The sequence below is a fragment of the Tupaia chinensis genome, unplaced genomic scaffold (genome assembly GCF_000334495.1).
Source record: "Tupaia chinensis unplaced genomic scaffold, TupChi_1.0 Scaffold000014_1, whole genome shotgun sequence".
Lineage (NCBI taxonomy): Eukaryota > Metazoa > Chordata > Mammalia > Scandentia > Tupaiidae > Tupaia > Tupaia belangeri.
In genome coordinates this window covers 5,939,465-5,951,378 of record NW_006159444.1, presented here as the reverse complement: position 1 = coordinate 5,951,378, position 11,914 = coordinate 5,939,465, and the positions used below count along the sequence as shown (strand labels likewise).

At 49.8% G+C, this 11,914-nt stretch overlaps 1 protein-coding gene across 1 annotated transcript in view; it reads left to right on the top strand.

Moving 5' to 3' along the window:
• Positions 1 to 11,914, top strand: part of PLEKHG1 (pleckstrin homology and RhoGEF domain containing G1) — a 119,532-nt gene that overhangs the window by 85,511 nt on the left and 22,107 nt on the right. Inside the window, 5 exon segments of the mRNA XM_027769902.1 lie at positions 1 to 65; positions 150 to 245; positions 1,148 to 1,234; positions 8,899 to 8,932; positions 11,607 to 11,702. The exon segment at positions 1 to 65 is cut by the window's left edge and continues 13 nt beyond it. Of these exon segments, the coding sequence (XP_027625703.1) occupies positions 1 to 65; positions 150 to 245; positions 1,148 to 1,234; positions 8,899 to 8,932; positions 11,607 to 11,702 (378 nt within the window).

Below are 11,914 nucleotides of genomic sequence, written 5' to 3'. Positions count from 1 at the left end.
TCGACAAGCTGCTTCTGATCACGAAGAAGAGGGATGACACGTTTACATACAAAGCACACATCCTGGTAGGTGTGAACGTGCGTCAAGGGCAGGGCCGGGGCTCCTTCATTCCCCTTTGTGTGTCCCTCACCTCTGCTCTCTCTGTCCAGTGTGGCAACCTCATGCTTGTGGAAGTGATTCCCAAAGAGCCGCTCAGCTTCAGTGTCTTCCACTACAAGAACCCCAAGCTGCAGCACACAGTGCAGGTGAGCCCCGGTGACGGGCATGGTGCAGGTATGGTGAGCAGCCCCCCATGAGGGACACAGTGCAGGTATAGTGAGCCCCCCATGAGGGACACAGTGCAGGTATAGTGAGCCCCCCATGAGGGACACAGTGCAGGTATGATGAGCCCCCCGTGAGGGACACAGCGCAGGTATAATGAGTCCCCCGTGAGGGACACAGTGCAGATATGGTGAGCGCCCCATGAGGGACACAGTGCAGGTATGGTGAGCCCCCCGTGAGGGACACAACACAGGTATAGTGAGCCCCCCATGAGGGACACAGCGCAGGTAGAGGGAGCCCCCCGTGAGGGACACAGTGCAGGTATGGTGAGCAGCCCCCCATGAGGAACACAGTGCAGGTATGATGAGCAGCCCCCTGTGAGGGACACAGTGCAGGTATGGTGAGCAGCCCCCCGTGAGGGACACAGTGCAGGTATGGTGAGCCTCCCATGAGGGACACAGCGCAGGTATAGTGAGTCCCCCATGAGGGACACAGTGCAGATATGGTGAGGCCCCGCCCATGATGATGAGTGACACAGATCAGGCATGACAAGCCCTCCCCATGATGAGTGACTCAGATCAGACCCCTAGATGACAGGTGACACAGATCAAGGACAGCGAACCCTTTCTCCAGCCCGTGGTGATAAGTGACCCAGATCAGGTGCTGTGAGGCTCCCCATGATGATGAGTGACACAGATCAGAGCCCTGTGAGGACAGGTGACATAGTGCAGGTACAGGACAGGGATGAGTGATGTGGGCAGGCAGCCTTTCCAGGCCTCCTGGCCGCTCTGTGCATGCCCGCCCCCCATCAGAGGGCTGTAGGAATAGCTGTGTCCGTGTGTGGTGGACGTTCGAGTTGTCTGACTCTCTGAATCTACCTTGCTAGGCCAAATCCCAGCAAGACAAACGCCTGTGGGTTCTGCACCTGAAAAGGCTGATCCTGGAGAACCACGCGGCGAAGATCCCAGCTAAGGTAAGACGGCCACGTCAGCAAACTGGAAATCAGGAAAGAACACACATGCTAGCCAGGTGGGCTGACGGGAGGAACTGCTCAACTTCAAAATAAAGGACATTGGGGCAAGTGTGCGGGTGGTCTGTGGTTTAAGATTCTGGACTCCCACATGCCAGCCACGGTTTGAGTCCTGGACCTGGCAGCTTGCTTTCTCACTTTTCCTCTCTGTCTCTGGTGAGTGCACGTGCCCCGTAGGAAATTCAAAATAATAATAAAATTAAATAATTCTATAAAAAATAACGAATAAAGGGGACCAGCAGTTGGCGTAATGGCTATGTCACTGGATTCCCATGTAGTCAACCGTGGTTTGAGTCTTGGACCCAGTGGCTTAAACTCACACCGGGTGCGTGTGTGTGTGTGTGTCCCCAAGATCCCGAGAGGAAAATGGAGGAGAAGGGATTGTGGCATGACCATCCCCCCGGGGGGGTGATTTCTCGCTTTCTGTCTCTGTCTTTCTGGCAAGTGCACGCGCCCTATAGCAGAAACCTCTCCAATAACTAATAAATAATAAAGGACATTTGAGAAGTAAGATGTGAGGGGTCAACTAAATCAGCTATTTATATTGAAAAGATCCCTGTGAGAGGCAGACTCTCTGGAGGCAGTAGTGGTGGTATTTTTCCTTTTGGGGTTGGAAAGAAAAAAAAAGTAAGGGGGACCAGCAGTTAGCATAATGGCTATGTCGCTGGACTCCCATGTAGTTGACCGCGGTTTGCATCCCGGACCCGGTGGCTTGAAACTCACGCCGGGCGCGTGTGCGTGCATGCCCAAGATCCTGAGAGGAGAATGGAGGAAAAGGGATTGCGATGTGGCCATCCTCCCTGGGGGGTGATTTCTTGCTTTCTGTCTCTCTGTCTCTCTCTGTCTCTCTGGCAAGCGCACGTGCCCTATAGCAAAAAAAAAAAAAGTGAGGAAACAGACACACGGAAGCTGGTAATAGAGTATGTCGCTGTCCTGAGTGCCCAGGACCTGCCGTGAAAGGCGCTCTGAGGGTCTGTGGGCTGCTGGGAAAACAAGGCATTGACTCAACCTAGAAGGAATGGGGCCTAGTCATGGGGATCTGTCCCTGTCCGCTAAACATAGTGACATGACAGAGGTCTAAGCCAGGTGTGGTGGAAGGATAATGTGTTCAATTTAATGTGTAGAAGAGAGGTAAGAAAATATCCTTCACACTGGAGCCAGCTGATGGGGTGGTCGTTAAGGTGCTGGACTCCCACATGCTGACCATGGTTCATGTCCTGGACCCAATGGCTTGAGAACTACTCCTGGCAGGTGTGCATCTGAAATTCCAGGAGGAGAATGGAGGAGAAGGGATTGCAGCCTGGCCATCTCACCTGGGGCGTTACTTCTCACTTTCCCTCTCACTCACTTTCTGTCTCTCTCCTCTTTGGCAAGTACACACATTCCATGGCAAAAACCTTTAAAAAAAATTGCCTCAAGTCTTGAAGGGTGAGGGGTATTTCTAAAAGGAAAGGAAAGCCAGGCAGATGGAATGGTGTAAGCAGAAACACCGAGGAGTGAAGGTGTGCACAGCGCAAGGAAGATGCTTAAGACAGGAAGGCCAGGTTCTCAAGAGACAGGCTAGGAGGTGAGGCTGGGGCAGAGGAGAGCAGTTTATCAGCCCAGGGAGGGCTTTGAACACTCACTCCAAAGAGTCTGAGTCATACCAGTGTTGGGAAACCCCTGAAGGTTTGGAGGAAGGTGGTGGCATGGGCTGCCATGTGTCCTGAGAGTGTACCTTTGTAGACAGTGTGACAAATAATTTGGAGAAGTGAGATCAGAGGCAGGAGGAAGACTAGTTAGCTGCCAGTCGTCTAGACGAGAGACAAAGAGCACTCTCCATGGAGGCACTGCAGTAGAGGGGAGCAAGGGGAGCAGGTGCCCCTGGGCTGAGGGCAGAGGATTTTGCTCATATAAGGCAAGGACGAGTCAGGCCAAGAGCAGGGCCTTCTGTGTCCTGAGACAGCTTGCAAAGGAGAGGAACTGGTTAGACAGGGAGGGAGGAGTGAGAGGTCTCTGTCCTGATGCTGGGCTGTCAGCTGTAGGTGGAAATCCAGTCTTAGAAGGCAAAGGTCAGGAGGCTGTCCTAGAGGGCAGAGGTGGCTGCAGTCCTGAGATCTGGCCCGCAGAGGAAAAAGCCCTGGGCAAACCCAGCATCTAAGAGATCTGTCAAGAGGGGACTTGGAGAATGGCAAGGAGAGGTTGGCCAGGGAGGTTAAAAGAAAACCGAAGAAAAAGGGATCGTGCTAACAAAGGAAGGAACCAATCTCAAAAGGGATTTGAATGGGCCCAGTGGATAGCATGGTGGATCCTACATGGCTGACTATGTGGTTCAAATCCTAGGCCCAGCAGCTTGAAAACACATGCCATGTGTATGTGTGTGCATGCCCTGAATCCTGAGAGGATAATGAAGGAGAAGAGATTGTGGTGTGGCCATCCCCCAGGGAAGTGCTTTCTCACCTTCCCTCTCTCTGTCCTTCCAGTGAGCACACATGTGATGCAGTAAATTTTAATAAAACAATAAGTGGAGAAAAACAGTCTGAAAGGCTGCAAGGTCAGACAAGATTCAAGTGGAAAAGATGATTTTTAGATTTGGCAACGAAGACACAAGGGAGCGATCACAGCGGGTTGAGAAGAAAGAGAGCAATAAGAAAAACAGGCCAGGTGTAGACTTTTTTTTTTTTCTTATGAAGTTCAGAAAGAAAAAAGGTGTTAGTTTGAGCAAGAACAACTCAAAGCAAGACTTTAGGTTCAGGTGAAGAATACTGTGCACATACGTAGGGGAGGGAAGGGGAAGAGGAAGAGAAAGGAAGGGTACGGGACGGGAGAGGAAGGGGAAGGAAGATGTCAACAGTGAGGGGAGGGACATTTGCTAGAGAGACCCAGGAGGTGAGATGGAATGGGACCAAAGCACAGCGATAGGGCTTGGTCTTGGGAAGGGCCAGAAACATTTTCCAAGCCAGGGGAAGGCAGTAGGGAGAAGGAAGACGAGAAAGGGAGAGGAACTGGGAGGCGGGCTCGAGAGAGGGTAAAGGGCTTGATTGCATGGGCTAAGGTGATGAGTGACGCAGAGATGGGTTGGGTACCTGGGGACAATTGGGAAAGAAACAGACCAGTCACGAGAGGTGGCTGCCATAGCTCCTGAAGCCCGCCACCGTGAGTCAGGGCGATGATGCCACCCACGATGTGGGGCACTGTTGAGGAACCATGTGCACCCAGGTGCCTCCAGGTGGCAGAGCCGATTAAGGAGGTCAGAGGGCAAGGGAGGGAGGTGCTCCTCCCAATGAGGCAGGGCTGAGAGCTTGCCAGTCAGATAACTGGTTCGGCAGGAGCTACCAAGGGACTTCAGAATGAAATTAAAGCACGAGTTTATGTCAGTGCAAACATTCTGAATCCATGTGTACTCTTTCAATACTATGCATTTCCCATGACCTTTTTGAAGGCCCTCCCCCATAAAGTTGAAGAGATGGAGAGACCATCTGCAGTTGAAGAATGGACCTTGGGAGCCTTGCCTTAGCAGGGGCAGTTCTGGGTGCAACCCGTTCCTAGGGGTGGCTCTGAGTATGTTTGGCTCTTCTGGGATGGAGGAAAGGCTGTTAGAGATAGACCAGTCACGGAACTCCGTGAAAGGCTTGATGGGTGATCCCTGGGACGGTGACATGGTCCATGAGAAGTCCCAGAGGAGTGACATGGAGCGGAAAATGGGATGATGATCGTGAAAGTAGAACCAGTGGGAAGTAAGAAGGGCTGAGGCCTCGGAGAAAGGCGAGTCTGTTTTGCTCTCAGAATATTTTGAAAAGCACCGGCAGCTTGCTCTCAGGGCTGTCCGCGATGATTCCATATTCAGGAATGACTGTGCCTGGGTGTGTACTCAGACTTAAGCATGAGTTTCCTCTGTCAGGTGTTCCGAGATGCAGGGGCGCTCATGCAGAGAGGTTTGCGTTTCCTGTGGGGTTAGTCACTGGGTGGCTGGCCAGGTGCCTCAGGATGCTCTTCTGACCCATAGTCAAGGTGTGTTTGCTGTGCCCCACCTATTGTTTACCTGTCTCCTGGGAACAGCTAAATTGCTAAAGAGACTCTGAAAGGCAATTACAGGCCATTAGCAGTTGGGGCTAGTTCACCTCTCTTCTCTTTTCTCCCACACTAGGTGTGTGTATGCAGGCAGTTTTTCCTGTATGGGCTGAAATGGTTAATGTCGTCCATATAGAATGGTACTTTCTGCAAAGGTTGCTGATACTTTTAGAAACTAAAAATTATTATTAGTTTTAGTTTCTGGTTTTGCTATAGGGTGCTAGTACTCACTAGAAAGAGAGAGAGAAAGTGAGAAATCATCCCCCAGGGAGGATGGCCATACCACAGTCCCTTCTCCTCCATTCTTCCCCTTGGGATTTTGGGCATGCACACACACACGTGTGTGGTGTGATTTTCAAACTACCAGGTTCAGGACTCAAACCACATAGCTGGCCATGTCAGACCCAGCTGCCTTCACCTCCATGCCACCTGCTGCTCCATTATCATTTTACTATTTTATTGCCATAGAGTACCTGTGTTTGCTGGGAAGAGCAAGAGAGCACCCCCTTCCTCCTGAGAAGAGATGGCCATACCCTAGTCTTCTCCTCTGTTCTCCTCTCGGGATTTTGGGCATGCAGGCATACATGTCTTGGTGTTTTTTCAAACTTCTGGGTCTGGGACTCAAACCCTGCAGTCGACCAAGTGGACTTCAGTTGGCTTAACCACCATGTCACAAGCTGGCCCTAAATATTATTTTCGAGCTACAACGTATTGAGTGCATACACACTGTCCTGCGTGTATATTCTTTTTTTTTTTTAAGAATTATTTATTTATTTTTATTCATTCATTCATTCATTTTAATTTGACCAGAGAGAGACACAAAGAGAGAGAGGGAAAGTGAGAAAGCAAGCCACCAAGTCTGGGACTCAAACCATGGTCAGCCACGTGGGAGTGTCCAGCACCTCAACCATCATGCCAGCTGCTGGTCCCCTGAGTGTATATTCTTATTTCCCTTTCATCAAAACACATTATGAAACAGATCTTATCCTCCCATTTTAGAGAGAGGAAGGCAGAGCCTCAGCAACATGATGTAAATCATCCCAGTCTACACATGCCCAAGTCCGGATTCATACCCAGGGCTGCCTGGCTGCAGAGTCTCTTAGCCAGATTATTCCCATTGATGCTAGAGACACATTTGATATACTTTATCCATCATAATGCTGACATTTCTATTGTATTTAAGCATGATTAAGTTAAACTATTCAAGTCTTTTCTCATGACTCTTTTTTACGTGTGTGGTGTGATTTTTAAACTGCCAGGTTCAGGACTCAAACCACATAGCTGGCCATGTCAGACCCAGCTGCCTGGCCCTAAATATTATTTTCGAGCTACATCACCATCACCAGGGTCTTGACACCACATTCCACTGAAATTGTTTTCTTGATGCGTTCAAAATATACTTATTTCTATGAAATAAGAGAAATGCAAGGTGGGATATTTGAACCACTAGGAAGAAAAATGTGTCACCAAGTTAAAAATGTCAACACAGCTGTTGGCAGTCCTTAGTTGAATTCCTCCCAACTTCCTCCCAGTCCTTTAATCCTGTGGTAGTCCTTGGCTGCCCCCTAGAGGAAAATCTGGGAAGACTACTCTTTTGAAATGTCAAGATGGAGAAAATAAAGAGTACTGAGTTCTTTTATTTATTTATTTTTTAACTGCCAGAGGGCACATGCACTCACCAGAGAGAGAGAGAGAGAGACAGAGAGAGATCAAGAGAAAGAAGGCATCTCCCCTAGTGGGGTTTGATCCCATCACAGTCCTTGTTCCCCATTTCTCCATCCCATTGGGATTTGGGGTGGGCATACACACGTGCCCAACATGTTTCAAGCTGCCAGGGCAGAGGTTCAGACAGTGGTTAGCCAGGTGGGATCCAGGTGGCTTCACTGCACTATGGGCCTGGCCCAGTATTGAGTCCTGGAAGCCACATTCCTCATTCCCACAGCTGTGTTGATTCTGCAAGTGCACTCCTCAGAAACTGAGCTAATGTTTGTGTTGGAAATTAACTTTACCTCTTGTAGTCATGTCAAACTGAATGTATGGCAGAAATATCAGAGGTACAAAAACCTAAGCTTCTATTGTCTCAAGAATAAGGTGACTGTTTTATCACTCTTGAGAAAAAATGAACATGGGACCAGCAGTTAGCGTAATGGCTATGTCGCTGGATTCCCATGTAGTCGACAACTGTTCGAGTCCCGGACCTGGTAGCTTAAAACTCACACCGGGTACGTGTGCATGCGTGCCCAAGATCCCGAGAGGAGAATGGAGGAGGAGGGATTGTGGCGTGGCCATCCGAGAGAGGAATGGAGGAGGAGGGATTGGGGCGTGGCCATCCCCCTTGGGGGGGGGGGTGATTTCTCACTTTCTCTCTGTCTCTCTCTGTCTGTCTGTGAGCGCATGTGCCCTATAGCAAAAACCTCTCCAATAAATAAATAAATAGATATCTAGATAGCTAAATAAATAAATAAAATAAACATGACATTGTAAAGAGACAAGAAAAGCTACTCGAACCAACTGTTTTCTTCACTGAATCTTCAGGCAGAACGGTTCTTGTTGCCTGTCTACCATTTCCTAAACATCAATGAGGTATAACAACAATAACAGCGAAGCCGTGAAGTGTCAAACTGCAGATGACGGGGGTTAGAGACGGGGAAATAGCTGTGTGCATGGGAAGAGTCAGGTGCCTCAGGTAGAAGCCCTGGGAGGAAGGTGGCTCTCACTGGTTAAGCGCCTGCATTTGATCCTACCAGCAACTCTGACAGGAAGGTCCCATGATCCCATGTGGGGCTGCAGAAGCACATCCAGAGAGGTGAGAGCCCGACCCAGCCCGGGCAAGCCCTGGGATCACAAACCCTGTCCTTCAGAGCCCTGTCCTGTGGCAGAATCGCCCCCCGGGGAGATTCACAGCACACAGAAGAATAGTTACAAGGTCCCAGATGGCTACAAGGGGAGGGCTGGTCACAGAGTGACTGGACTCGGCCTGGGGCTTTGGGCTTAGTAGGTCAGGGGTGGGTGGCGGCAGCGTGCACTGTAACCACAGAGGTGGATCCTTGGCCAGGGTAGGAACCCACCTGGGGGCGCTCATGTGTTTGGCTTCCCCGGACATGCCTAAAAGAAATCCTGAGGTTTTTGTTTGCTTAAACTTTTTAAATTGGTTTACTTAGGTGAGATAGGATATTTGTTAAGTTTAGTCATTTTTCTTCTTGTTTTTATTTTCTGCTTTTTTGTTTTGTTTTAAGAGAGATTTTTGCTATAGGGCACGTGCACTCACTGGAAAGACAGAGAGAGAGACACAGAGACAGAAACCGAGAAATCACCCCCCAGGGTGGATGACCACACCACAATCTCTTCTACTTTATTCTCTTCTTGGCATCTTGGGCGTGCACGCACACACGCCCAGCGTGAGTTTAAGCAGCTTGGTCTGGGACTTGAACCACAGTCGACTACGTAGGAGTCCAGCAACGTAACCATCATGCCGTTTGGGGGTACCTAAGTTTGATAATTAAAGAATGAAAAAAAATGGAATGTAATGAAAGCTCCACTTTCTCTTTCTCTTGCAGGCCAAGCAAGCAATACTTGAAATGGATGCCGTTCGTAAGTTTTATCTGTAATGCAGTTTGAAAATCTGCTGTCTACTGTCCCTGTCTTTTTTTTTTTTTTTTTTTAATTTTTTCAGGATGTGTGCATTCACAGCAGAGAGGAGAGAGGAAGTGAGAAATCACCCGCTGCCCCCCGCCCCCCGGGTGAGGGGATGGCCACACCGTAACCCCTTCTCCCTCCATTCTCCTCTTGGGGATTTTGGGCATGCGTACATGTTTACACACCAGCATGATATTGAAGCTGCTGGGCCAAGGACCTGAACCATGGTCAGTCATGTGGGATCCGACCACCTTCACCTCTATGCTGTCTGCTGGCCCTCACTTCTTTTATCTCAAAGTTTATAAAAATGTCAACGATAAGAGAACAGCTCTCTGCTCACCGTTTTAGCCAACAGAGCAGACAGATAATCCCTTCTTTACACGCTGGCTGTTTATCCACCCATTGTTCCTGGATTATCTGCCAGTGACTGGACAGCTGGCCCTGTCCATGTGTCTGGGTTTCTGCATCAACTAACAACATCAGATAATGTCTGGGGGCCAACTCTTCCCCTCACCTCCGCCCCCACCAAAAAACAAGGCCCCCCAGTGCACTTGCCACTTCGTCCCATTCTCCCGAAAGCCTGTGTTGATTATCTGCAAGGATCCCAGACACCTTCGTGGTTATAGGTTTTCTCCAATGCAGCACGAAAATTCTGAAATCATAGCTACCCCTCATACGTGAGTATATTTTTAGGCTTATAAAAGCAGACAGAAAGGAAAGAAAGACAGCAGGCAGAGAACATTGGGTCCTTCCTTTTAATAAGATTTTGTTCACAGAACTTTCCTGTCTTTGTTATTTCTCAGATCAAACAGAATAAAAAGAGGAAATCATGACTTTAAATACTCAACCAGGTCTGCTGAAGACTTACTTAAAACACTTTCATTTTGGGGGGCTACTGTGACACAGTGGTTAAGGTGGCTGGATCCCACATGGCCGGCTCAACAGTTGAGTCCTGGACCCAGCGACGTGAAAAGCATGCTGGGCCCATGTGCATGGATGCCCAAAGTCCTGAGAGGAAAATGAAGGAACCAAAGAAGGGATTGAGGGCGTGGTCATCTCCCCTGGAGGTGTCTTCTCAACTTCCCTCTTTTTCTCTCTTCAACAAACACCACATATGTGCCCTGTAGCAAATTAAAACAAAACAAACCAAGAACACTTCCACTTTTGCTTAAACCCTTTAAAGTACCTCACTTTTGAGGAAACTTTTGTCAAGTGCAAACTTTGGTTCTCTTACCCCTCAGCCTGCCGCCTGCTGGCATTCCAGGGAGGGAGAAGAAACTTCTACAAAGTAGAGAACTGAGCATCAACCCCACCTCTGCAGCTCAATCCTCATCTTAACCCAGCAGAGCTCCTGCCCTGTTCTCTGCATCCCCACATTTTACTCTATGAAAATCACCTTAAGATTTCTTTTTAAAGAATCCCATGGGGACCAGCAGTTGGTGTAATGGCTATGTCACTGGACTCCCATGTAGTCGACCGCGGATTGAGTCCCAGACCTGGTGGTTTAAAATCATACTGGGCACGTGTGCATACTTGCCCAAGATCCCGAGAGGAGAATGGAGGAGAAGGGATTGTGGCATGGCCATCCCCCCTGGGGGGTGATTTCTCGCTTTCTGTCTGTCTCTCTTCCTGGCAATTGCATGTACCCTGTAGCAAAAACCGCTAAAGAATCCCATGAAGAAAAGATGAAGTCCTGAATGAGCAAATGCGAATTAGGAGGGAAGCTGAGGAAGGCAGGGATCTGGACAGGCCAGTTGTGGTTGCGGCTCAACCTGTGGTTCAATTACTCCCAGGCTCTGGGCTAGCTCTTAGAAACCAGTAAGGCTCTGCAAACGCCCAGAGTTATTTCAAGCCACTCACTGCAGCCACATGGATTTGGTCCAGGCCCAGGCCTGAGCAGCCCTGCCAGCGCAGTGGCCTTATTTGCCCTCCGCTGAGTTTGGACTCGCTGCCTGTGAGCAGGGCGGGCCAGGACAGCAGACCAGTGACCTCATCTGTGTAACTCGGCCTGTGGTTTCCAAGATCCCCAGCACTCAGCGCCTATGCCTTGGAGAGCCTCGGCCCTGACTTGTAGAAGAGTAGCTTAAGTCTCCTCCCCAGAACTGCTAGTCCTTAGGCCTTGTGGTACAGAGGACCACACCTGGGTAGGATAGAAAGACGCAACTTTGACAAAATAAATGAAGGTGCCTTTTCTGGAAAGAGACTCTAAAGGTTTTCTTCAGTGCTCAAAGGGCCAAAGTCTAGACAAACACAGGCCCCCGTGCTCGAGGACACTTGCACGGGGGTTGAGGAGTGGACTTCCTAAGGACGGTGAAGCAGATGGGTAGCTTTCTCTGCTAGGGAGTGGAAAAGCAGGGCAGGGGTGGGGAGGGTAAAGGGAGGGAAACGAGGCAGAGGAAGAGAAGGAGGGGAGGAGGATGAGGGAGCAGGAGTGCAGGTGCCTTGCCAGGGCACTGCCGGAAGTCCCCATGCAAGCACGGAGCTCTGAGATCCATACGCCCTACCAGCTGTGTGTTGGGGGTGTCCGTGCCTGATGAGATGAGTCCCCCTCTCAGTGTCTGAAACGAGCCGCGAACTTTGTGAGGAGCGTGGAGCACCCACCCTGACTGATGCACGCTTGTCTTTGCAGACCACCCAGGCTTCTGCTACAGCCCTGAGGGAGAGACCAGGGCTTTTTGTGGCTCTAAGGAAGGTCCGGCTCCTTATCGGCTGAGAAGGAAATCCGGTAAATAGAATGTTGTCATCAAAATTCAGTACTTGAAAGTCCCTTCCCTTCCAACAAAAAGGCGTTTTTCTGTCTGGGTATGGAGCTCCCTGCAAGCTTGGATACATTTGAGGCCACCTTCAGTGGAACTCGCATCCCAGCCACGGTAGTCTGCGCTAAGACGCTTTGCTCTGCAGGCTGAGGCCTGGGTTCAAGTCCTGTCCAACCTAAAG